Genomic DNA, 27,962 nt, shown 5'->3' with positions numbered 1-27,962 from the left:
TTGTAGAATTTGACCCCCGGCATATGGTTGAAATCAATAATAAGAGGATGTGAAGTCTCCTTTTTGTCCAATCCGCTGAGGTTTAAAGGTTCATCAATATGGGAGACCTGGAAGAAATTGAGTTCGAATCCGGCTTTAATTGGCTCCCATTATAGCTTGATTCGATCAGCGGTTCCCCAGCTTGGGTAAAAAGGAACGCTACACATACTTACTAAGCGTTGCTTTAATGATCCTCCCTTACGTAATTTTCCGCTCTTTCGTCTTGCCTTCCCTGAGGTACTATAAAAACCTCTGTTTCATTGCTTTCTTCTACCGTCTCCTCGATCGATAAAAAATAACCGTTATAAAAAATCAATCAATAGGTATTTCTAACATAAAATTAACACAAACGAGTGATAACTTCAAAATAACTGTGTCATTTTATTCGACCTCTCATAAATATTCAATTTATCACATTCTCAGCAGCCTCAGTTTATATAGTCTAACTAGCTTTACGTTTCTAATTAGTTTTCACCTTCGCATCAGCATCACTAAAACCGGACACACCCCGACAGCAAAGCCGCTTGAACAATCGATACTCGATCCAATGATAGACGAACAGGAACGTATAAACCGCGATCTGTACGTCTATCAAGTAGTAGATATACCACGGCAGTTCGGTTGCATGTGATTTCCCTAACGGAAGTCCACCGGTGGCGACGACATGTTCGCACCACCAAACTGCAGTTTCGACGGCACTTTGGGGTCGATTACGGTAGGAGAAGGAAACTCGTTTCGCGTTTTCCATCGTTGCTGGATCCAACGCTTTTCGCAGAGATTCGGACACCGTATCTTGGGTGATTTTTTCGTACGGCAAAACAATACCCATTCCACGGTGTTCCAATGCGGCTGCATTGTTATACTGGAAAGCGAAAAAAAGGCTGACGGAGACGGAAATTGGACAGCTGAAAGTTGATGGCACTTACTTGGTCTCCATACATTGGTGTAGCGACAACCGGTACGCCACAGAAAGCCGCTTCGGAACTTCCCAGCAGCCCACCGTGGCTCATGAAAACGCGTACCTTTGGATGACCTGTAATGGGGGAAATTTGTATGAATCATACCATGTTGTTTCTTTGGTTTACTGAAATAATGTTTTGTAAATAGGTTCCAAAATTGAGTTACTTTCTCCTAACAGTTGAATCTATGGGAACACTGACGTAGGCGTTGACGCAACATTCTGTTCCTTAAGTCCTACCCACATGTATGAAACTGTATTCTTATATTTTTGCTTAGCAAGTATTGGAATTTTGATTTTTAATATCACTCCTATTCCTACCTGTTCATGGCACCAACCGGGATACGAGCAACTTTGATGGAAATCAGGTAACCAATCCCGGTGGAGTTAAGGTCGTGTACTGACAGGGAAGGAGGGTTATTTGAACTTCGTTGATCATCCGGCGAGACAGGGATTGCAAGCCGCCAGCTTGAAAAACTAATAAGCAATGAACGATAAAGAAATGAAGTGAATACGACCGCTGCCCAAAATATGATATCAGGATCATCATCGGGGATTCCTATACTCAGGTCGGTCAGGAGGAGGAATACAAACCGGTGATTGGAGGATTCAGCGTACACCCGCTGACCTGCAAAATGGACCACCTCCAAGAGCATGGCTATACGTACTACGCTTCCAGCTTAGACTCCACAAATACACTTGGAAGTAATCAAATCAAACTAAATCACAGATTGACCACGTTTTGATCCACGTACGTTGACTCAGACCACTACCTAGTGATGGTTAGGATGGGTCCAAAACTCTCCGTTATGAAGAACAACGCCAAAATTGGTTAAATCTCGCACGGCTGAAGCAGCCGGACGTCGCCGTAAACTACGTATATTCCATTGAAGCTACGCTGTTGGAAGAGGACGAGCTGTATGAAACCCCTCTCGAGGACTATTGGAGGATCATCAAAACAGTCATTAGTGTAGGGATCATGGCAAACACTTAAGGAGATCTTATCTGTAAGCGAAATGCAAATAATGATTTTAAGGCTAAAATGCGGCCTTTTGTAATAGGTGATTTTAGCGTGTTGATACAAGTACGCATCGAAAATTATTCGCACAGCTAGCTGGCAAAAGGGCACGCGACAATAGCGCAATGCGTAGGAAGAAACGAGAGAGAAATATACGAGCAAACGAATACCCTCTTTCTCAGGTATTTCTTAATTGAAAAGGCATTCTGTTGGATATACTTGCCGAACAAAGTCGAGTTTTCAACGTGCCGCTGAAATAAAAGGCTAAGGGCACTACAAATAGCATTGTAGCGAAGAGTTCCACCGGACACGTGGCACAGAATCGGCGGAACGACTGGTTTGGCAATGAGTGATAAGGAGAATGATGGATGAGGAGAATGCTGCTCGGGTGGCCAAGGTGCCAAGATTCCATGTTCTGGACGTCTAAAAAAAATACAGACAGAAGAAGATGCAGCGAACCTAAATCTTTCAGAACAAGAAGAACTGCCTGGTAAAGGAAACACAAAAGTTCTACACAAAGGCTTTGTGCAGCGAGCCGAAATGTTTCGGGATAAGAAGGGCTGTATTTTGACAGACGTTCGTGGAAGCAGAACTTCAATGAAAATGTGAATGGCACCCAAACGTAGAACCATGGCAGTTGGCAGCAAGGAAAGCAATTTCGACAATGCGGAGAAGAGTTGCCAACTCCAACGATAGGCGAAGTTAAGGAAACCATCATGTACTCGTAGCTAAAGAACAATAAATCCGTTGGAAAAGATAGAATCGGAGCGGAGTCCATTAAAATGGGACCAGAAAAGCTGGCTACTTGTCTGCACCGGTTAATTGTTAGAATTCGGGATACAGACCAGCTACCGGATGAGTAGAAAGATGGCGTTATTTACCCAATCTACAAGAAGGGCGGCAGGTTGCAGTGTGAGAGTTATCGTGTGTTCACCGTTTTTAATGCCGCCTACAAAGTGCTGTTCCAAATCACTTTCCGCCGACTATCACAAATTGCGAACAGATTTGTGGGAATTTACCAAGCCGGTTTCGTTGAAGGACGGTCAACAACGGATCAAATATTTACACTGCGGCAAAGCAAAGCGCAGGTGCTACATTCTGTTATCGAAACTTCACCTTCTGTTTTTATACGACAGATTTCGCAGCCAGCTGTTACAGTGCAGGACAATTGCAGGGCCAGTTGCTACGATCCTATTGACTCTAACAGCCTCTCCCAATCGAGATTCCAACATACGACGACTGGCTTATTAGGCCAGCGTCATACCTCGAAGCCAACTGGAAGGCGTAACACTGCGGCGGATCCTTCAAAAACCCCGCGAATACAGAATTCTCACGCATCAGTTTTTCGATGACTTCAAAGCTGCATATGATAGCATCGACCTAGAAAGGCTATGGAGAATCATGGACGAGAAGGGCTTCCCCAGAAACCTTATCAAACTGATTCAATGTACGGTGAATCGTACGCAGTGCTGTGCTCGGATTTCGGGTGGATTATCAAGTTTAGTCGAATCAAACTTCTTCGTCATGATGGCGATGGTCTCTCATGTCTGCTGTTCAACATATTTAGGGCTACATGACGTTATGAACCGAGCGGATATCAACACGTGGGGCACGATCTTCTATAAATCTAGTGAGGTCAGTCGATATTCAGTCTTCAATTATAGCATCATTAACGTGCACTGCCCGCACGAAGGTAGACCCGAATATGAGAAAGAAGCGTTCTACGCGAGGCTGGAGGCAACGTACGACAGCTGCTCGTCACGGGACATCAAGATCGTCATCGGAGATATGCACACCGACACAAGCGATAACGGCCAACGATGTATAAACTTCGCAGCTTTCCGAGGCCTGGTGATCCGAAGCACCTTTTTCCCACGCAAGGATATCCACAAAGCCACCTGGAGATCACCTGACCAACGTACAATGAACCAAATTGACCACGTTCTCATAGAGGGCCGGTTTTTCTCTAACATCACGAACGTACGCTCCCGTCGGGGTGCGGATATTGATTCTGACCATTACCTAGTAGCAATACATGTGCGCTCAAAGCTGTCCACCGTATACCGGACACGTCAAAGCCGCCCTCCACGGCTGAACATCAGGCAGCTGGATAACCCGCAAGCTGCCGAGAACTACGCGCGAGTACTGAATGAGGCCCACCTTCTTCCGAGGAGCTACGTGCTTCACACTTAGGGCTGTCTAACCGGTAGTACCGGTAGTACCGAAACCGGTAATACCGGCCAGTTTTTGGATACCGAAATACCGGTTTTGGAAAGGCAAAAAACCGGTATTTCCGGTATTTTCTAATCTGCTTGTTTTTTTCAACTCCTTATTCGAATAAGAACTAAATTTGACTAATCTCAAGTTTTTAGTCTTGACCTTGAAATGCGGTCATACATATATATTAATATTTTTTGAAACGATGGTTCTACAGTTGATGAAGGGACGGTAGGGGAAAGAAATGAAAATTTTTTGGTGAAGGAGGGGAAAAGCGGTAAGGGAGGGGGGGGGTATTGGTAGCTATGCTTGACAAGTAGTCATTTTGACTCCTACCTTTTGTCCAATGCTGGTTCGACTCATGCACCTTCCAGCATTGGACAAAAGGTAGGAGTCAAAATGACGACTTGTCAAGCATAGCTACCAATACCCCCTCTCCCCCTTCCTTTCCGCTTTTCCCCTCCTTCACCAAAAAATTTTCATTTCTTTTCCCTACCGTCCCTTCATCAATTGTAGAACCATCGTTTCAAAAAATATTAACTAAATTTGAGAAAAGATTATAAAACTCTTAGAAAAACAAATTGGTGTTAATGCCGACGAGATTCTTCGACTACTAACAGTGAAGAGAGTGAAATTGTGGGTCAAATAATTATAGCTCTAGAACCCGTTTAAGGCACAGTAGAGTAACTCTGCTGTAAAAATGTTTCATTGTATGAGCCAGACGTCGCGTTTCAATTTATTTTTGAACAACTTGATATTCAAAGGCCACCAAATTATTCGAAGCTCTCAAATAACGAATTTAGGAAACAAGATCAGGGCCCAGAAACGTCACTTACAATAGTAAATTGTTATTCAACAATAAAGTAATGAAGCTTCAGTTTCAACAGAAGCAGTGCCGTTTCGTTTCAAAGCTGGCTTCAATCAGCGTCATTGAAACGATTTTCACTTCATCATGACGACCGGTTTTAAAGTTTCATTTGTATTTCTCTATCAAATATTCAGAAAAAGGTCAGCTTAGACTTTGAATGCAATTGAATTGATTTTGAGTAACATTTCCTACAATTTAACGCATATTATGATTAATCTACTCAACATCTACAAATCGTGCCTGACTGGCAATCGTCGTCATTTGACACAGTCAGTAGCTTCAGATGAAGCTTGCTTGAAATGTTCTGTTCAACAAATGAAACAAGTCGCTTCATGTATGAAGCGAAGGTAAGGGAAAGTTAGCTTCATTTATTTGTTTCGACGATGCCAGGCTCTGATCAGAATACGGGGATCTTTGCGCTTTTTGAGCATTCTTGCCATCAAAGGATCTGTCAGGAAAGAATTTGGAATATTTTTCAAGTCTTTCAAGTGATATATTGATTAAACAAGGAGATGAAATCTGCATCTCACTATCTTTGAATAGTGGGATTGATTTCAGAGAAGAGAAGGTTTTTGTGAACGATGATTGGGGATGGAGAAAAAATTGTTGAGAGGCTGTAGGAGACCGGGGTATTAATTATGGTGGAAGCTACGATACACGATATTTTGTTTCCCAGGCAGATTTCCCTACTATAAATTTGAAGAAATGAAAAGAAAATTCCTGATGTGCTTAGAGCCGTTCGCCAGACATCGATGAAAGCTGTTTCAATTGTTGGAAGTGTTGGCAATAAAATTCGTTCTAGTAAGGGAATTAAATCGCTAAGAGTATTATATCTGCTTAAATTCTACTTTGCTAAGCAAAAATACTGAAGCTAAAGTTTCAAAATAAAAAAATTTACTGAGAAACATCGACATTTCTATTGATTTCGAATAATCTGCCAATACCGGTATTTTACCGGTATTACCGGTATTTTCTACGCCAATACCGAAATACCGGTTTTCACCAAAAGCGCCTAATACCGACAGCCCTAGGCAGAATACGCTTAGCCATCGGAGAGCACTAGGTATTGAGCCTTAGAGTACACAAAATGATTGGTTTGATGGGGAATGCCAACAAGCGGTGGAGGGGGAAAAAGTGCTTGGAAGTATTGCCACGAGAGAGAACCTGGCCAAATCGACGAGCTAGGTACCAGTTAACCACGATCCTGAGGAGGAAAAAGCGCCAAAAGGAGGACAGAGATTGTGAAGAAATAGAGCAACTATTCCGAGCTAATAACACGCGCAAGTTTTATGAGAATACCTTCTCAAACCAAACTCGGAAGGACTACACACCGAAACCTGACATGTGTAGGGACGAGGGAGGGAATCTAATTACAAACGAGCGCGAGGTGGTCAACAGATGGAAGCAGTTCTTCGATGAACACCTCAATGGCGAAGTCGCAGAAGGAGGCGGAACGGAAATTAACCTAGGAGCGCCCATGGAAGATAGTACAGTGGACCCCCGTTCGTTTGAACGATTCCTCATGCAAACTAACGGGGTTAGTTTTTAATTTGAATAACTGGCAACCCTAAATATGCTGGAAATTGTGTGAACTGGTCACCCTACTCTTTGTTATTGTTTTGGTGGTTTGATGCAGTTGGAAGTTGGAAGCAGCGAATATTTCATTCTTCGATCGGATTTCTATCATAATCGTTGGGAAAACGCAATGTGAAACAGATTAAATACGCTAGATCAATACAAACAAATCGCGTTTATGCGCATTGTCTGCATGAGCAAATGATGTTATGTTGAGAATGACATTTGAACCATTTTTAATTTGCACGTCGTGCAAACCAACGGGGTGCAAATTAAAAAGTGTTCAGATTAAAAACGGTCAAACGAACGGGTGTCCACGGTAATGTCCTTGCACCTGATCTCCAAGAAGTCAAACGAGAAATCGGGCTGCTGAAGACCAATAAAGTCGCTGGGAAGGACCGCCTACCGGCAGAGCTTTATAAACATGGCGGAGAAACGCTAGCAAAGAATCTACACTGGGTTATTTCGAGGATTTGAGAGGAGGAAAGGCTACTGGAGGAATAGATGGAAGGAGTAGTTTGTCCCATCTACAAAAAGAGGGTGATCGGCTAGATTGCTGCAACTATCGTGGTATTACGCTGGTAAACGTCGCCTACAAGGTACTCTCCCAGATCCTGTTACGCCGGTTGTCACCGTTAGTACAAGGTTTCCTAGTTTCGTTATCAGGCGGGTTTCATGGGGGCTCAAACAACTACGGACCAAATTTTTACCATTTTTACGATTTTTACCAAGAATAGCATACTTCTAGGCTTTGCAGATGCCTTCGATATCATTGCCAGGAACTTTGCGACGTCGGAGGCAATCTACGCCTGACTGAAAGCGGAGTCTAGGAGAATTAAAAATAAAATAGGGCTAAAAATAAATGCGTCGAAGACCAAATACATGAAAGGAAAAGACTCAAGGAAACAAACGTGTGCCTCCCACGGACGGTAACCGTTGACGCCGACGAACTAGAAGTGATAGAGAAGTTCGTGTATTTGGGATCGCTGGTGACCGCGGGCAACAACACTAGTAAGGAGATCCAGCGGCGCATCCAAGCGCGAAATCGTGCCTACTATGCCCTTCGTAAAACGCTACGATCAGGAAGCATACGCCGCCGCACGAAGCTAACAATGTACAAAACTATTATTAGACCGGTAGTTCTTTATGGACTTGAAGCCGTGACTCTGCTTACGGAGGATATACGCGCCCTTGCCGTGTTTGAGCGGAAAGTGCTGCGGACGATATTTGGCGGAGTACAAACTGGAAGCGGAGAGTGGCGGAGGCGTATGAATCACGAGCTACGGGTACTGCTTGGGGAGACTCCCATCGTACATCTAGCGAAAGTTAGCAGGCTACGGTGGGCCGGACCCGTCGTAAGGATGCCGGGCGACAGTGCCCACCAGGAACAGAGGGGCCAAACGTGCACGATGGCTCGACCAGGTCGAAAGCGATTTACGACTTCTGAGACGACTAGGAAATTGGCGACGAGTGGCCCAAGACCGAGTTGAATGAAGACGAGTGCTTGAAACAGCACGAGCCACCCCGGCTCTATGCTGCTGAAGAAGAAGAAGAAGAGTTCAGTTGAATTTAAATTCAAATTCTCAATTCAAATCAAATATAGTTTCAAATCCAGTTTCAAGTTCACAGATAAGCTCGCCTGCAGCAGCTGTCCTGCCTTCTGTATGAAATTGATAGTAAACATCCTCATAACCTGGAACCTGGAAGTCCGGAGATTTTAACCTAAGTTACCAGTATTTTTGTGACTAGTGAAGTAAATAAATCGCATAAAAAAGGGACCACCGTCAATTCTACTATTACTCGATTTTCCAGACCAAAAAATACTGCCACATCTTTTGTTCGTGTCATGGCAGGTATGTGCTTACTAACATTGATGTCACTAAGATGGTTTATTCAGATGGATGATTAGAAGCGATATGGAACAACACATATGTCACAAAATGCCATGCATCATCGCAGCTGGGATGCCTTCGCCAAATATTTGCGCCTAGCAATCAAAGCCAAAGGTGAAAATTTTGAATTGAACTAATCTGTTGTAAACTTTAATGCCTATATAATGTTGATATGTATCGCTAATTTTCAAGATCGCGTTCCACGACTAGCATACTTCATAATATGTATTAGTTACTGACATTAAATTTGAATCACTATACATATATATACTTTGTCTGTGGAATGTCTAAATGTATTCTGAAAAGTGTGTGCAAGAACGACAGAAAAGAGGAGAAATGATTTCAAATTGCTCCGTTAATTTATGTTAGGTATTTCACAACAATTCGTTTCATGCGAAAAAACAAAATGTCTTCTAGCTCAACGTTGAAGATTCCAAAAATTAAACATTTTAGTTTAATTGTAGTCAAGAGAACCTAAACATCTGACATACTTAAACACTAGTTCAAACCGCTCCGATGTGCGAAAAATTATTTTAAACTAAGCGTGTGTTATCTAATTTCGGACGAGAATCACACAGTCGGTAAGTGATTGAACTGACGTGGACAGTCAGTCAGTCACACGCGCAAACTTTGGCAAACCGAATTTGCTAGTCATCGCAGATGAGTAACCTCCATTTAGTAATGCAGAAGGAAAAAAACAAACAAACAAGTCCACGAGACGATCAGTATCGCGCGACGCGTGTTATTATGCAGGACAAAAAAAAAGAATAAATATTTACCAACTCACATAGTATTTCCCGCTGTGGGAGCCACTTCCTAATATGCACGTTGGATGGTTGATTCGGAAGCGTATCATTTTCCCACTTCCAAATGACCGTCTGCTTGAGTGATCCAAGCGCTGCAAGCAAAGCGTTACGTTTGTCCTCCGGCAAGGTTTCAGCCCTAATCATGGATCCCCAGCTGATGTAGATGACACCGTGATCGGCTTCGTCCAGCAGTTTCTTCAGCGTAGGGTCCAGTTCCTTGAAGTCCTGTATGTGTATGCCACCCAGCTCGACCACGGCCGGAGTCAACGGTTTGGGACCACTAAGCGAGTAATGTTGATTGACAAACAGCATACTAATTCGCTTCTGCAAGTCCTTGATATCGGGTATACCAGCACCGAAGCGTTCCCTCAGCATTTTATTAGCTGAATTGTCATTGAACCAACTGTACATCCATTTGAAAGTAGTGACTGTTATGAAGTTTGCCGTTCTTTGCCAAAAGTCCATTTTTTCGGAATATCCCATGAAAAGGGCCGGTATAAAGGAAGGGTTGCTCGGATTTCCAACCCTATCGTAGTGCCATGGCATGAGTGGAGAGCTGCTCAGGCCAATGTAGGGTGCATTGAGCAAGTGTGCCACTCCTAGCATGCAATCGTTGTTGAACTGTTCCACCAGCACTAGATCGTACTGAACCTTGGATTCCAGCACCTGCTTGATGGCGGGGGAATCGAGCGCATTTTTGCACGCTTGATTTCCCCAGTCGTACAGCATAAAAAACTCCATGAAATGGGAAAAGAACGGTCGGTATTCGAAGAGCTGGGGGGAAACAATGCAAATAGTAGAGTAGTGAGCTTTAAACGTTACGATACGCAAAAACTTGAAGTAATGTTTTACTCTATTTATGTAATGATACAGATTGTGTACTATTTTATGCAATATTAAATTACAGAGAATTTAATCGAATCAAAGTCAAGGAGTTCTCTTGAATGCAATTAGTTATGGCTTCTTTCGTGAATTTGTGTCGAGTCTAGGAGCTCGATTAACGAACCTGCTCATGCCCATCTTTAGTTGCTCAATTTCGTTTGTCATTCAAAATTTTAGTGTCGTGGTATAAAAAGGTTATATCTAAAGGTATAATTAGACATATTTCATAACAGCTACGTGTTGAAAACGGCATGAGCGTGAAAGGGTTAAATGTAATTATTGTTGCACTCACCTCAAAGCTGACCGAGTTGATCAACAATTCCACTCCCTCGAGCTTTAGGTCGGTAAAATTAGACGGCGGGTTCGCACTGGGGAAGTGACTGACAACGGTAACCTCATGACCTGCGGCGGCCAATCCTTTCAGCACCGGATCGAAGAAATAGTGATGACTAATGCCGGGATGTGGGAAAAGTCCAAGAATTTTGTACGATTCAACATTCCCGATGGCAACTAGTACAGCTGCAAACCATAGGAGAACCGTTTTCATTATGACTGCATCAATTGGTTGTCCGTGAAACACAGCTTATCTATAACGATAGGATAATCATTGAGAACCGTTAAGATTAAAATATGTACCTACTCTTGTCGTTTATTTGAATCAAATTCACAGTGATTTTCAATTGCTTGTACGCTTGCGTAAAAGTTCAAATAATAATGTAAACGACGTTGACTGTTGTATGGCAGTCTACAAAAACTTAAAACATAACATACATATAACATGTTTACGTTTTAAGCTACCGAAAGTCTGTACCGGTTTTCATTCAACAAATTAGCTGATTGACGAGTGTCGTAAAGGCTGCTATTGTTCGCTGCCATTCCACATTAAATTCGTTGAGTCCTACTAAATCTACGAGCACATGTGCGGGGATGAGGCAGGTAAAACCGGCGACGATGAGACAGCCTCTCATGCATGGGACGTTGATAATTCAAGACGATTTCAGTAATGAATTGCAGTTTTGCTTTTCGCTTCGAAACGGAAAACTATCATTTCGTAACAAAAAATTAGTATTCGAGTAGTATTGCAATTATCAATCGATTCAGCTTCGCATACTGATGAAATAATTTTATTAGTAAAAATAATAATAAATTTTAATTTTCGTCTAAATTGTGATGTTCCGAATGTAGAGAATCCGAATCAGTTCGACCTTTACGTTGTCGAGAAGAAAGTATTTAAATTACGTTCAAAATATGGTAGCAATATATCAATCCCGCTTTAACAGGAAGACCGGATCATGGATTTAATTATGGTAATAACTAAAGACGGATTTCCGGTGTACTTTCGGCTTTTAAAGGCATATAGACAACATGATACAAGGATTTATTATTACTTTTCTGCGCCCTGCGCATAATTAGGTACATGTGCTAGAAAGTGCGTAAAATAAGGTATTGCTGAGTGCAGAAAAAACTACATTCAAAAGTACGCAATCATTCATACAATAGCTCTTTTTCATTGAATTGGTTCAGTGTCTTCGGCGCATTGCTTGGAATATAACAAAAGAGTGTACCGAAGATACTAGATATGTTATTCAATCACAAATAGCACTTTTATGAACGATTGCGTACTTTTGAATGTAAAGTTTTTCATGCAATAAGCAATACCGTGGATAAATTCACAAAACGAAAAATATACTCAATTGTTGGTTTACTTTTAATACCCATGTTTTTACCAGATACTATAGGCCATAGGTCTACACGCTGTAGCTATCAAGATTGTTAATACAAATCATAAATATTCATAACAGCCCAGAAATCATAAAAGTGCTTTAGCTGCATAGAATATGGTACTTCAAATGACACAGCTATCGTCAAATTAACCACTCTTTCCCTTTAACATCTTGTCCTACCCTTAAAATACTATAGCCATAGTCTTACTATGGCTGTTGGACATCTGTTGAAACCATACTTAATATGCTGTTAAAATTGGAGAATCAACATCCAGAGAATTTATAGACATGCCTGGTATTCCACAAGATAGCCAACTTGATTCACTTATCTTCATCAACGATGCGAATATTTCGCCGCGAGGACCATGACTTTCCTTTCTTGATGATTTCAAGATCTACTTTGAGCTAAAAAAAAAATATGATGCCGAGATCTGGGAAAGGGACACAGTGGCTCCAACCCACTCTAAGATGGCAGCCCCGTCAACGGGATAGGGCCCTTAGACTAACAACCTACTGTAACCGAAAATATTACGTTACAAAAAATGAAAGAAGACATCGATTGTTGGCAACGACCTTTAGCATGAAAACACGGACATGAATCGGAGCATACCCAGCAAACATTTTGGTCTGTATAACTTAATTCTAAATTAGATAAACGTCATCATATAAGGTCTATCAAATCATATATCATGCGCAGAAACGGCATATACATGCCAAAGTGGAGGCGATATACATGATTTAGTTCTTCAGAATAATTTAAATGCCGACAAAACAAAACAGTTTATACGACTGAGCCGATTGACTGGATCAAGGTGAGTTAAAATAGGTGATCTAGTTTTCACAGTTTGTAGAACAGAAGTGCGCGGGACGATTGGTTAGCAACCATCGACGTCGTTTAAACATTCAACAGTTTCCGCTTTGAAAAATCGGTGGTCGTCAAGAGTAACCCAGCGGGGGGGAAAAACAAATTTGAACATCAGAAAACCTTTCTTGACTAACCTTGGACTGGATTGCATTTCGACACAGTTACGATAATATTTCTACTCTACCCTTCGCCTTTCCCCATGTGGTAAATGGCAAGTGTCAAAAATTGCATACGGAGCAGGCTATTTATAGCCAAATATTCGCCCTGAAAGTTAATGAGACAAAAAAGTAAAAGCTTTTTTTCATAAGCTTCCAGGATATTACCGACCTGTCACAATATTTAACTTTTAAATTTAAAAACAAGCTGTACTCACCTGGTTAAGAACCAAGAACCACCCGTACCGCAGTATTTGTTCATTACCTTTAAGCTACTGGTACATAAAGCCGGCATTGAAGCCGGCGTTCGCGACTAGACCGGCTAAGACAGCTGCCCGTCAACGATATGCCGATCTGGAAAGGGCTGCTAAACGAGTTTGTAGGTGGGACAAGATAGTCTGAACTCACTCCCTCCTTAGCCAAACAAGGAGAAACCGCCAACGCCAGTGGTGATATCCGTTTGTTGTACGATATTCCTCGCCGCCCTAATGGTACCAGGATGAATACAAAGATGCCCTTAAGGGCACAACTGGGGTGACATTGCGCATCTCGTTTCGAGTGATTTTCGTTCGAGACGCCCATTTGTTTAACGTGGTCGAAACGAACCAAAATCACTCGAAACGAGATGCGCAATGTCACCCCTGGTCAGCTACTGTATAACCGCACAGAACAGCTTAAGCGATGGATTGAACATTTTGAGCAACTCTTTCGAATAACTGGCGTGATATCACGTTGCTCTGTATTACTCTCAAAGCATTACTCTGCAAGGTAATACTCAACCGGATCCAGGTTAAGATCAACGTTACTCTCCGGTGGCAGCCAGCTGGATTCCGTGCTAGCCGATCATGTGATCGTGTGCTATATCGCAACACTCCGCATTATATTTATTGGAGATCAATCATCAACAGATCAAAGAATTCCTGGACTCTCTTCTGCTGGTATTTATTGACTTCGAAAATGCCTTTGACCGACTCAACCACGAAAACATCCGGGGCGCACTTAGGCGTAGAGAAGTCTAGATAATATCTAGTCCATCTAATCGAGGCTCAGTACAAAGCGTTCTCGTGTAAGGTTTTGCACAATCGCGTCTTGTCCGACCCTATAAGGCTTACTGCTAGTGTGAGACAGGACTGCATTTTTCTTGCTCGCACAACGCCGAAACGATATGCTGGATAACTCCGTGAGCTCCCAGGCTGCAGGTCTCACAGTCAATGTAGCAAAACCAAAGTCTACGGTAGTAAACACTGACATTTCAACTAACTTCACAATAGCAGGACAACAAGTTGAGCAGGTGGACGCTTTTCAATATCTTGGTAGCCAGAGAACGCCCGATGGTAGTACATGCACTGATAACGGGTGGCAACTAAAATTTTGGAATTTTTTCGCGGCCCTTATGCTGAACAACAAACGAGCTCGTAGAGAAATGAGAGTATGTATGTGTTAGCTCTTTCTGGGTGGTGCTATTAGAGTCAGTCTCAGTAGAATCGTTGCACTGTCGATAAAGAAGGGTCTAGTCTTATAGACGTTTATAACCCAAGGCTTCGCTTCTGGGGAGTTACTCCAGGAAACGGGTGCCAAGGGGCGTAAAACGATGAACATTCGGGTGCCAAAGGGCGTAAAACGATGAACATTACGTGAAAAGTACCGCGAGGCTCATTCTTGACCCAACACTTTGGAGCGGGATGTATATACACTTTACAAAGACTTTGAAGTTGCCGAGAGAAAGGATGGAAGTCAGGTTTGGTCGCCATGTATGGATTGGTGAACGTCTCGACAGATGCAAGGAATTGATGCAAAGAGTAGAGAGTGGCACGAAGAAGACCAAAAATACTGTGAGGGTGACTGTGAAGGAATGGATGTTATGACGGATAGAATCTCCGGATCGGTCACTTCTCGGTAAGTGTACGGGATACAGCGAACAGCCTGCCGACGAAGTAATACTTTACGGTAGTCCCGGAGTGATCCTTAGCCAGTACTCCGTGGGGTTTTTAGTGGGTTCGAGTTCCACAGCGAGCCTCGTCCGTGATATACATCATCATTAGTGTGCAAAGGTAAAACGTAGTTCTTCACGTTAAAAATTTTCTCCTTTCAAGAGGTTAGGGATTGCTAGCTTCTATTGAAGATTATTGATATCCTAAAAGTGCAATCTATTGATATTCAAACCGATTTGAAGATGGTCACCAAGGCCAACTTAATCTTAACCCTCTTAATCCATAGATTCAGTTGACGCTGACACTTTATTTAAGTTAAAAAGTGGGATGGCTGTATACTTACATGCGCAAATAGCTCGACCGTAAAAGCGTCTACCCGTAACATTTTGACGCACTTGTACTCTGCACATAACTGCTCAAGTAAGAAATCGTTGTTTATTTTGTCCGAGAACTTTTGCAAATGAGCATGAGAACGCAAAACAAACTCTGCTTTCTGGTCTACAACCTAGTGGCAGAATAATACGGCAGCTGATCACCGTGGTACTTTATGATGTAGGGAAAATCTATTTTTCGTTTCAATTCTCTGAAAAGCAGCGATACAATTACGATTCAATCCGTAAACTTTTCATTTTTGAGGAAGACGTCCATTCACTTCTAGGTAATCCCGAATGGGTTTTAAATTGCTCTCGTGCGGAGTTTTGATTGAGCCGGTGTAAACAGGCAATGCTGTTTTTGTTTACTACTCTATTAGTACGGACGTGCACGGTCACTGCAGCTTTTAATGAGTCTTATTTAAATAGGACGATAATAAAAAAAGCAATTAGATTTGATTTGGGATAACACAGTTCATCCGCAAAAAAAAAGTTTTCCGGTTTGCATCACCAAATGACTCGGATTTTCTACCATGTCTTTACTTTACTATGATGAATTAGACTGAAGTGACTGAAGTTTATCATTTCGAACCCCAATACCTTATCTATCAGTGAATTTAGCTCATGCATCGATATGCTGTACAATTGATGAAAGGTCCACCAACTTTGTGAAATGATTGTTCCCAACACTGAGCTATTCTGAACGGTTTCTATAAAAGATTTGTTTTCGTAAGAAAACCGTTGTACTGAAATGATTTTCAATTTCGAGCAAAAGGTTTGGTGAGCCCTGTGCGATGTCTTGTTAGGGTTAGGTATTGTGATCAAAAATATTGTACTTGAACTGAAATACCACATAGTTTAATTCATGTAATAAGCATAGTTGAAAAAAATTTAGTCAGTTTCACGTTTTGTGACAAATAATAAATGAGTGAATTGATCAAGTGTATGAGTCCATTTCGGTTTCACGGGGGCCATTAGTGGTGTTCCTATATGATGGTTTACGCAGCTTTACACGTATATGATCGCACTGAAATTGAACCGTACCAATCATAATTCATGCGGCAATTTGTATTATGATGTGTATGAATCAAGGTTGTTTATTTCGTGCTGTCTGCCTTTCTCACAAATTCGATGTGGCACTCCAGTCGAGAGTGAGGAGCTAGTGGCCAAGTGTTTTGCTGTATTATGGAAATGTGAATTGGAAATGAAACCTATTCTTGCTTCTGTGTACTTTGTTATACTGTATACCACTTGTTAAGATCAGAAATATGTGCTTGGTTAGCTTAATTGAACTTTAGTTTTGTATTAAAAATTAATAATGACGTTAACAAAAGATGGGAAATCACTTTGAATTTGGCACTACTTCGACAACATGAATCTTTCAAGCTGTTGCCAAAAACGAACGAGTGCTATATAGCTAGAATCAGGAAGGCAGGAACTACAAATCTGAGGTTTAATACAAAACAAGATAAAACCATAAAACAATGTTTATTGGTTTAAGGAATCTAAAGGACCAGGTCAATTGCAGGTGGATAATGCAGTTTCGCGCTACTGCTAAGTAGTCGCATAGGTTCAACGCTCGTCCAAAATGATTACGCTGCTGATAATGAGGGCTGAGAAAGCAGAAAAATGCAATTTGCGCTTTTTCTCTGTCAGCGTATATACCTAAGAGTGTTCTCTTATGCGAATTAAAAAACAAAAATTAATGGAAAAATACAAAACCATTTGTTTATTATATTTACAAAAGTGAAACGTTTTAAAAACCAGCATGCCAAATGCATGCATGAAACTAAAACACATTCTATGCCCATGAGCTGCATCATTATTTCAATTTCTATGAATTTGAAGAGTGTTTTAGAAATGTGACGTACTTCATCAACTGTTTATATTATGTAAATACTTAACCTACAGCAGAACAGTGGGGTTAAAAATCATACATACACAAATATCGATATATCTATCATCTAACATCATTGTTTCGGAGCGCGATCCGCGGCACTTTCAATAAATTAATATTTTGCCATTTAAGATGCAAAAAAACTCTCCTCCACTGCAAGTCGTGTACTGCTGTCAAAACATCACAAGGTGACGTCGGCTTGCCATCACGAAATCTATTAACAATTCACAGAATGACTATGAAGCTATTATGCTTCGTGTAAAATTCAAACTTGTCCTGCACTAAGTTTAGCATGGTGCATCCAGTACAGGGTATATACAGTCTTGTTCGTAGCACTCATTCAGCTTGTGTTATTTTCTGTGGTAGTCCTACTTCTTATTTCATTTGTTGCAGGTTGTTATAGGTAGGTACACCTGAAAGCACCACAATAATTTTTTTTCTTGGGGCACACTGCACATACCAACCTAATTTCATAATCACATGTCGTGAAGTTACTGCTCTACTGTGGTGAGTACAGCCTTCGCTGATCAGTCATGTTGGTTGTTTAATTATAATCACAATGCCTCTGTACTTCCTTGGAATCGAGCAACATGATCGATTCGCGCAGCAAATGCCGCAGGTTACCGAGAAGCCGCGTTTGATTGATCGGTTAAAATAGATCTCTGTCGGTTTAAGCGATGAGAAGTTGACCTACTCAATTCGCTATAGGTATGATATCCTATGTTTTACCGCGGTTCATTTTCTTCGGTTGAAATGTAAATTGCCCAAGAAAATTTAACTTAAAAAATTCTGGAGTTTACTAACTATAAGGAAATCGGTGTAAAACTTAAATGCACTAGATTGGTAGCAAATCTAGAAGAATAAGACAGTAGTTTTACGTTCAAGACAATGCATAGATTATATACTTAGCTTAAGGAAGCTTCAATGATGATGCACCCTATAAGCTCAACAATGCAGAAAAACGTGTGAGTGACCTTTGCTCGTTTATGCTGTTGTCGTTTATAATTTAATCCGCACAATCACCTTTGAGTTATAAGCACCTCGCACGGCCGGGTGATCGAACGCGGTTTGTATTTGCTTTACATAGCACGCGCCAATTGCCGGTATGGCACAGAAAAAAAACACATTGCATGCATACATTTGCGAACGAGGAAAAACAGCTGAGCTAACTGTATCGCCAGGAAAGCGTGTAATTGGAAGCAACGTCGGGTAGCCGCATATGGTCGCATAAGCTAAAAATGGGCCAGCAGAATCTACGGACGGTGTTATCTGTGTGACTTGATGTTAAAAATAGAGGATTTTATTTAAATTATAGCGAGTCGAGCTGTCGCAGCTACTGGAGACACTATGAATTCAACATTAAAACAAAACAGAAATATGCGAAGTATAGATTTGTAAGTGGCGATCTGTGGATCGGCCATCAACCAACTGTTATAAAATGTTCGTATCTCTACCGTTCACGTAGCAATGATACCGTTTAAAGGTTCTATTATCAAGTTCCAAGTTTGATTTTTTCCAGACGCACACATGATTGATCGAAACTATTATGCCTTATCTACATTATCAAACCTGGGGTCTGATAAAAGAGGCACGGCATAATTTCAACACTGGAAAAATACACCAATCAGATGACAGTTCAGCAAACTAATCAGCGAATCAGATATTTAACCTATTTGAATAGTTATTTTTAAATCACGTTTAATATTAAACCGCACTTGGTGTGGGATGGGCTATTAAAATCGTGGCAACGTGACAAAAACTGCATGCTTTGCATGGCCTTTACACGGTTCGCGGCATTGACCGCCGGTAATCTGGCATGAAATTACTATACGACTTCGTATTATTCAATCCTGAAACCCTAGGAATGGTCACTTTCACTCAACTAAGTTTATGGCGCGTCGTTATACCATTCATGTTTTACTGGTCGGCACCACAACAATGATGAATCAGGCAGGAACTTTTTTGTAGCATTTACATAACATGCCTGTTTTCATTCATCTGCAGTCGGCATTGTAACTTTGCTTCAAAATTATTAGCTTGTATCTAAAACCATAAATCTTGCTAGCAATTTCCTCCTTCCACCGGTAGCAATATCAGCTGATTGTCATCCATTTGAATTACAGACACTCGGTTGGTTTTACGACATATCGCAATAATATCGATTTTGCTTTTCTGATTTAGCAAACACCGTCTAACCTTTGATTTCCGGATGAGTAACAAGGTTGCACTAGCAAACTTTTGGCACCGCAAATATTACGCAACTGATTTTTTTTAACTGGCACACCAACTACTTAGCCTTACGTCTTCTGTCCGTTCGCCACGACGCTTATACGGAAACTGACACGGATTGAGATAGGAACGTTAGTTTTCTCACCTTATGCGCTTCGCGAGCATCGCACCACGAGGAAAGTTAAGTGCTGCGCACCGTGCTTGGCGCGTAGCAAGTAGCATACGGGACGAGAGAGTGACGCGCATGTTTTTATTAGCGATATAGAACCGAACCAACCAACAAAGTATCCGATAACACTTGTCAGCAGTACTTAATCCTGAAAATGACTATACAATTTTGGCTGTTTATTTGGTAACTTTTTGCCAAAATCGTGCAACTTGGGAGTCAAATAATATTGTGCTCAGTAGCTGCTCTCAAGACGTCCTTTTTTGCATTGGTATGAACTTTAAGTAGGAATTTCTGTGCAGTGTTTTTTATCAAATTTTTTATCAATTACTTCAATGCAATAAGTATACAAACCTATTCACAAGAATTTAGAATTCTTGGCATGCCGAATACGGGAATGCAGATTGGTCATGGACCAACCATCAAAATGAAGCATGATCAATAACGGCAGACCAGGTCCAATATAGGTCACTTTAAAGAAGGAAATATACTCGAGGAATCTTCTGTATAAGTATCACAGAAACAGTGGATCTTATTGAAAAGGTGCCGATCTGCATCCACCTAGATAATGTGATCATCACCATACGAACTCGTGTACGACATTTATACGAGTTTGGTAAAGTGGCTATTGCGAAACAGTCAATCGATCTACATCGTAAAGTTAATTTTCCAACAATAAATATGAAGCGCTATCAATCAATTCAAACCGTTCAAAGTCACGCACAAGAAGTCTTTTGATACACAGACACATTTGTTGCTATGTGCGAAGCACCGGAGGACTCAGCAGTCGTGATACGTGAATATATGGCTATTTTCTAGAAATCAACTCATGGTTCCGACTCCGGTATGTTACAGTCTCGCAAACTAACGTGAGCGATTCCTTTGGCACCCTTCGCCAGTCAATCATACGCAAAAATCTGTTCATTTCATAGAGTAATCGTAAAAAACTGTCAAGTTATCGTTATTCGGTAATTATATAATGAAAATTGCATACTCGAAGTCCTTAGGTAACCAACCGCCATGAGTGCTACTCGTTATAGCTTACTTACTTGTACGAGACTGGACTGGACTACTCGGCTGAGCGTCTCGAAACACGCAAGCCATCTTCACCCTGGTTGAGTCATCTAGCACGTTAGGTGCCTCTATTCTTGATGCCGGTGGGGTTCTTGATTAGAACAGATTTCACTGCAGTTCATCCGGCGTGCTCGGCCGGCCCACGAAGCCTCACAACTTTCGCCAGGTGCACGATGGGAATTTCTCCATGAGTATCTGAAGTTCGTGGTTCATACGCCTGCGCCACTCTCCGCTATCCGTTTGTACTCCGTCAAAAATAGTCCGCAACACCTTTCATTCAAACACGACAAGTGCATGTATATGTCTCCCGTAGAGGACTGCCGGTCCGATCAGCATTTTGTATATCGTCAGCTTTGTGCGGCAGCGTACGCTTGCTTCGAAGCGTCTTACGAAGGAACAGTTGGTTCGACTTCCAGCTTGAATGCGTCGTTAAAACTCTTTACTCGTATTAAGGCTTGTTCGCGACAAAATTTGGACACCCCTAAACACACACAGCTTCGGAAATACATTAAATAACAACGAGTGGTTGGTAAACGGCTAGATAATGCGGAATATAGACCCCATAGTGGTCGTTAGCCTCTTATCCAGCAACTCCGATCCCGACCTCCTCGTGGTACCAGCCGGAATACGAGCAACCTTAGCGGAGATCGGGTAACCAACCCCGGTGGAAACTAAGGTCGTATACTAACCGGGAAGGAGGTAGTGAGTCTCGGCACTATAAGATGGCAGCCCCATCACGAGACTCGGTTGTGTTGCCCCAGTACGGCTACACACCTAAACAACACAAACTAACAACATTCGAGCACATTCGGAGCGGAATATTCGGCATCGACCTAGGCGACGAAATAAGGACGACGAATGGAGACTCGGGACTTGGAACTGCAGATCGCTAAATTTCGCAGGTTGCGAGCGGGTGCTGATTGAACAGCTGGAACCCCGCAAACTCGGCATCGTAGCTCTGCAGGAAATCTGTCGCAAAGGAGAGAAGGTATGGAAGATACGTGGCGGAAAGGCCCAGTTTTACCAGAGCGGTGGCGCTACCAACGAACTGGGAACGGGCTTTGTAGTGCTGGGCGGAATGCAGGATCGCGTGATAGATTGGAGGGCGATCAACGAGAGAATGTGTGTATTGAGGATAAAGGGCCGTTTCTTCAATTATAGCATCATTAACGTGCACTGCCCGCACGAAGGTAGACCCGACGATGAGAAAGAAGCGTTCTACGCGAGGCTGGAGGCTACGTACGACAGCTGCTCGTCACGGGACATCAAGATCGTCATCGGGGATATGAACGCCCAGGTCGGTAGGGAAGAAATGTATAGACCGGTGGTAGGACCCCATAGCCTGCACACCGACACAAACGATAACGGCCAACGATGTATAAACTTCGCAGCTTCCCGAGGCCTGGTGATCCGAAGTACCTTTTTCCCGCGCAAGGATATCCACAAAGCCACCTGGAGATCACCTGACCAACGTACAATGAACCAAATTGACCACGTTCTCATAGAGGGCCGGTTCTTCTCTAACATCACGAACGTACGCTCCCGTCGGGGTGCGGATATTGATTCTGACCATTACCTAGTAGCAGTACATGTACGCTCAAAGCTGTCCACCGTATACCGGACACGTCAAAGCCGTCCTCCTCGGCTGAATATCAGGCAGCTAGATAACCCACAAGCTGCCGAGAACTACGCGCGAGTACTGAATGAGGCACTGCCTTCTTCCGAGGAGTTAGGTGCTTCAAACCTCGAAGACGGTTGGGGCAGAATACGCTCGGCCATCGGAGAGGCCGCTACCGCGGCACTAGGTATTGAGCCTCGGAGTACACAAAATGATTGGTTTGATGGGGAATGCCAACAAGCGGTGGAGGAGAAAAAAAACGCTTGGAAAAATTATCTAAGTATTGCCACTAGAGAGAACCTGACCAAGTACCGACGAGCTAGGAACCAGTTGACCACGATCCTGAGGAGAAAAAAGCGCCAAAAGGAGGACAGGGATCGTGAAGAATTAGAACAACTATTCCGAGCTAATGACACGCGCAAGTTTTATGAGAAGGTGAACCAAACTCGGAAGGGCTACACACCGAAACCTGACATGTGTAGGGACGAGGGAGGGAATCTAATTACAAACGAGCGCGAGGTGGTCGACAGGTGGAAGCAGTTCTTCGATGAACACCTCAATGGCGAAGTCGCAGAAGGAGGCGGAACGGAAATTAACCTAGGAGCGCCCATGGAAGATAGTGATGTCCTAGCACCTGATCTCCAAGAAGTCAAACGAGAAATCAGGTTGCTGAAGACCAATAAAGCCGCTGGGAAGGACCGCCTACCGGCAGAGCTTTATAAACATGGCGGGGAAACGCTAGCAAAGGCTCTACACTGGGTTATTTCGAGGATTTGGGAGGAGGAAAAGCTACCGGAGGAATGGATGGAAGGAGTGGTTTGTCCCATCTACAAAAAGGGTGATCGGCTAGACTGCTGCAACTATCGTGGTATTACGTTGGTAAACGCCGCCTACAAGGTACTCTCCCAGATCCTGTTACGCCGGCTGTCACCGATAGCACAAGGTTTCGTAGGGAATTATCAGGCGGGTTTCATGGGGGCTCGCGCAACTACGGACCAAATTTTTACTATCCGACAGATCTTGCAGAAATGTCGGGAGTACAACGTGCCCACGCATCACATCTTTATCGATTTCAAAGCAGCATACGATACAGTCGATCGAGACAAGCTATGGCAGATAATGCACGAATACGGGTTTCCGGACAAACTGACGCGACTGATCAGAGCTACATTGGATCGAGTGATGTGTTTCGTACGCATCTCTGGGACACTCTCGAGTCCCTTCGAGACGCGACGAGGGTTGAGACAAGGTGACGGTCTATCCGGCATGCTGTTCAACATCGCTCTTGAGGGGGTGATCCGACGAGCGGGCATTGAAACGAGAGGCACGATTTTTACCAAGAGTAGCCAACTTCTAGGCTTTGCAGATGACTTCGATATCATAGCCAGGAACTTTGCGACGGCGGAGGCAATCTACGCCAGACTGAAAGCGGAGTCTAGGAGAATTGGGCTAAAAATAAATGCGTCGAAGACCAAATACATGAAAGGAAGAGGCTCAAAGGAAACAAATGCGCGCCTCCCACGGACGGTAACCGTTGACGGCGACGAACTAGAAGTGGTAGAAGAGTTCGTGTATTTGGGATCGCTGGTGACCGCGGACAACAACACTAGTAAGGAGATCCAGCGGCGCATCCAAGCGGGAAATCGGGCCTACTTTGCCCTTCGTAAAACGCTACGATCAGGAAGCATACGCCGCCGCACGAAGCTAACAATGTACAAAACCATTATTAGACCGGTAGTTCTTTATGGACTTGAAGCCGTGACGCTGCTTACGGAGGACATACGCGCCCTTGCCGTGTTTGAGCGGAAAGTGCTGCGGACGATATTTGGCGGAGTACAAACTGAAAGCGGAGAGTGGCGGAGGCGTATGAATCACGAGCTACAGGCACTGCTTGGGGAGACTCCCATCGTACATCTAGCGAAAGTTAGCAGGCTACGGTGGGCCGGACACGTCGTAAGGATGCCGGACGACAGTGCGACGAAAACGGTCCTCTTCAACAACCCCACCGGCACCAGGAATAGGGGGGCCCAACGTGCACGATGGCTCGACCAGGTCGAAAGCGATTTGCGACTTCTGAGACGACTAGGAAATTGGCGACGAGTGGCCCAAGACCGAGTTGAATGGAGACGAGTGCTTGAAACAGCACGAGCCACCCCGGCTCTATGCTGCTGAAGAAGAAGAAGAACAACGAGTGAAATACTTGGCAGAGTGGTAGACGTATGTCTGTCCTTTCTGAAAATATAACACTTATTTATATTACAAGCGCTCAGCGTAAAATGGCGTCGGAAAAAGAGCAGGTGCGAAAAGCAATTGTGTGCGGTCGCAATGAATATCCGGATCTCTCGTTAAGAAAACTTGCCAAAAAGCTTGGATTTCTTCCAAGCACTGTTCACAGTGTTTTAAAATCGTTCGATACTCGCTTGACAACAGCCAGGACGAAGGGAAGTGGAACAAAAACGGATCTGAGGAACCACCACAAGGATGCGAACGTAAAACAAATATTACGGAGGAGACCAGATCTTTCTGTACGTACCATTGCTCGTAAAATAAAAATGTCGCCAACATTCGTGCATACTTCTAAGCAAAGACAAGGCATGAAGTCTTTCAAGGTGAGGATTGCGCCAAACCGTAATGATAAGCAAAATACGACGGCCAAAACACGCGCTCGTAAGCTTTATCGCGAATATTTAACGAAGTTTCCATGCGTTATAATGGACGATGAAACGTATGTTCTAGAAGACTTTAAACAGCTTCCTGGTATGTCTTTTTACACTGCCATGAAACGGAATGGCGTTGCAGAGCATTTTGGGGCAAAGAAGAAAGCCAAGTTCCCCAAAAAATATTCAGTATGGCAGGCCATAAGCAGCTGTGGTCGAGCAAGCAAAAGTTACATCACTACGGGAACGGTTAACAAGGTAATATACCATGAAGAATGCCTGCAGAAACAATTGTTACCGTTCCTACACAGCCATGATGTACCCTCGCTGTTTTGGCCTGATTTGGCATCCTGTCACTACGCCAAAGATGTTTGGGTATGATGCTAATGGAGTCCATATTGTACCGAAAGAGGCGAATCCACCTAACTGTCCAGAGTTACGCCCTATCGAGCGGTATTGGGCTTTGGTGAAGAGGGCTGTCCCAGCACAAACAACAAGCAACAACTAAAGATAAATTTCGAAAATCTTGGACAAACGCAGCTAAATTGGTTGCCAACAAGTCTGCACTGACCCTCATGGCAAGGGTAAACTCCAAAGTTCGCCAATTTTTCATGCAGACCAAATAAGTAATGTTAAGTTGTTTGATAATTATTAACGATACACACATAAATGGTATAAAATTGTTTCATGGATTAAACTTCTAGCAAATTTGTTTTATTGCAAAATTGAGGTGTCCAGATTTTGTCGCGAACAAGCCTTATTGTCGGTGCTGACCAGAAATCGGAAATATATCAATTCAACAACCACTTCTAGTTCGTCGCCGTTGATAGTTACTGTCCGTTCCGTGGGAGGGATTGTTGTTTTCTTTCGAGCCTTTTCCTACCATATATCTGGCTTTCGACGCATTGATTTGTAACCCAATCCCTTAAGCCTTCGTTTTTATTCGAGTGCAGCGCCAAAGTTTCTAACTAGTAATGATGTCGAGGTCGTCTGCGAAAGCTAGGAGTTGACTACTTTTGCCAAATATCGTTCCTTTCGTTTCGGTGCTCGCTCGGCGGATCATACCTTCAATATCGATGTTACATACAGGACAGTCCATCCCCTTGCCGCAACCCTCTTTCCTGTCTCGAAGGGACTCGAGGGTGCCCCCGAAACACGCACGTATCTTTGATCAGCCGCGTCAGTTTGTCCGGCAAACTATTCTCTTGCATTATCGGCCATGCTTGCGCTCGACTATATCGAATGCTACCCTGAAATCCTTGAGAATACGATGCGTGGGCACGTTGAATTCTGGATAATTTGTCGGAGTGAAAATTTGATCCGTAGTAGCACGGACCCCCATAAAGCCTGCCTGCCCTATGAATTCTCTTGCTATTGGGGATAGTTGACGTAACAAAATTTGGGAGAGCACCATGTAGGCGGCGTTGATCAACGTAATGTCGCGATAATTTCAACAATCGAGATGATCGCCCTTTTTATAGATGGGGCATGAAACAAATTACATCTTCGACCTACTCTTCCGGTGGTTTTACCTGCTCCTAAGCTGTTAAAAAAATCCAGTAAAGCCGTAAGTTAATGCCGTTGCTAGTGGTTCTTGGCCAATTTTGTAGAGTTCTGCAAGGAGTCCGGCGGCTCTATTATTCTTCAGAACGTACGCTGTTTGTAGGCACGGTCACTGCTAGGTTAACTTCCGTTCCGTCAGCTTCTGTTATAGCGCCATTGAGATGCCCATCAAAGAACTGTTTCCACGTGTTAGCCACCTCGCACTCGTTTGTGACCAAGTTTCCCTTCTCGTCCCACTACACATATCAGGCTTCGGTTTGCATCCTTTACAAGATTGGTTCACCTTATCACAGAACATGCACGACGTCTTATTAACCCGGATTAGTTGTTTTAGCTATGGATGAAGCCTACAAGTCGTTAATTAATAGTGGAATTTAATTGTGAAAACAGTTTTGACTTCTCTTTTGAGTGTTTTGTAAAAAGTGTGTTGGAATAAAAAACACCTAAAAGGTTTTTGCACATTTGGCGATTGATTTATCTGTGTATCAAAACGAATAGAAAAGATTAATAAAATGCATATAACTACGCTATAACCTTAATTTTGGAACACTATTTCCTCACACAGATAAATTTTAGGATAAAAATAGTTGACTCAATAACTATTTACTTCGACTATCATACATTGCTTCAATTGGAGCATTATGAGCTTTTATGGCGATAAGATTCATAGACGTTGTTTAAAACACTTTCCATGCAATATAAGGGCAGACATGTGTAGGGGCAATATTGCACAATATTGCATGATTGTGGATTTTAGAATGCCTTTGATCAAATTTTGAACTAACTAAGGGCAGATATCAAAAGATATGGTTAAAAACTGAAACCTGTTCCACAACCGGATACATTCCCGTACTTATGGGGTTAGACAATGAACATATACCAACATCGATAGGATGTATCGTTTGTGAATAATTATTAAATAATAAGAAAATCATGTAAAAAACCAATTCTAATAAAATTTAGTTTAAACCATGTTATGGTATGGTATAGAAGATAGAATACAAAGGCGCAGAGTGACAGAAATATGCTTCTAAGTCTTTACCGTTTTTATAGATAATTAAAATAACTCTTAAATACCTTTGGACACTTTACTTTTTGTTCTTACAATAAGTATAAAATTACCTTCGTGCCGACCGGTTTTGGGTAAGTAGATACCCGACAATAAGTAAAGTGTCCAAAGGTATTTAAGAGTCATTCTAGTTCTTACGTTAGCACGACTACGAATCGAAAATAATTAAAATAATTTAAGCATTACTGAATAAACATCATTAGAGACGATAAATTCAAATTATTTCAATAAAACAGCTAAATGCAAAAGTCTTTAAATAACAAACGAGCGTTGGCGTTTAGATTGAAGTACGCACCTTTCGTATACCACACGGACACGGTTCAGTTTGACTTTTGGCTCGGGCTGGCAGCTGTCATTTCACCCATCCGTCATCATTTAGCAAATGTAT

At 42.6% G+C, this 27,962-nt stretch overlaps 1 protein-coding gene across 1 annotated transcript; it reads right to left on the bottom strand.

Annotated features, from left to right (window-relative positions):
- Positions 1 to 405: 405 nt before the first annotated feature.
- On the bottom strand, positions 406 to 19,523 carry LOC128741165 (UDP-glycosyltransferase UGT5-like). Its single transcript, XM_053836779.1, has 5 exons — positions 19,395 to 19,523; positions 10,548 to 10,842; positions 9,355 to 10,147; positions 966 to 1,072; positions 406 to 901 (listed from the first exon to the last, which is right to left on the bottom strand). Exons 2-5 carry the CDS (start codon positions 10,800 to 10,802, stop codon positions 500 to 502), a joined length of 1,557 nt encoding a protein of 518 aa, XP_053692754.1. The 5' UTR covers positions 10,803 to 10,842; positions 19,395 to 19,523; the 3' UTR covers positions 406 to 499.
- Positions 19,524 to 27,962: the final 8,439 nt, after the last annotated feature.

Source organism: Sabethes cyaneus, chromosome 3 (genome assembly GCF_943734655.1).
Source record: "Sabethes cyaneus chromosome 3, idSabCyanKW18_F2, whole genome shotgun sequence".
Classification (NCBI taxonomy): domain Eukaryota; kingdom Metazoa; phylum Arthropoda; class Insecta; order Diptera; family Culicidae; genus Sabethes; species Sabethes cyaneus.
Note: the sequence above shows the minus strand (reverse complement) of the source record. Positions and strands in the feature narration are given on the sequence as shown.

What these genes read in the sequence shown, in the direction of transcription:
- LOC128741165 (XM_053836779.1), bottom strand. Translation starts at nt 10,802, where the DNA reads ATGAAAACGGTTCTCCTATGGTTTGCAGCTGTACTAGTTGCCATCGGG. An exon ending in TCAACTCGGTCAGCTTTGAG is followed by an intron (nt 10,148 to 10,547) that starts GTGAGTGCAACA and finishes GTTTCCCCCCAG; the next exon opens with CTCTTCGAATACCGACCGTT. An exon ending in CCCACAGCGGGAAATACTAT is followed by an intron (nt 1,073 to 9,354) that starts GTGAGTTGGTAA and finishes CCCCCATTACAG; the next exon opens with GTCATCCAAAGGTACGCGTT.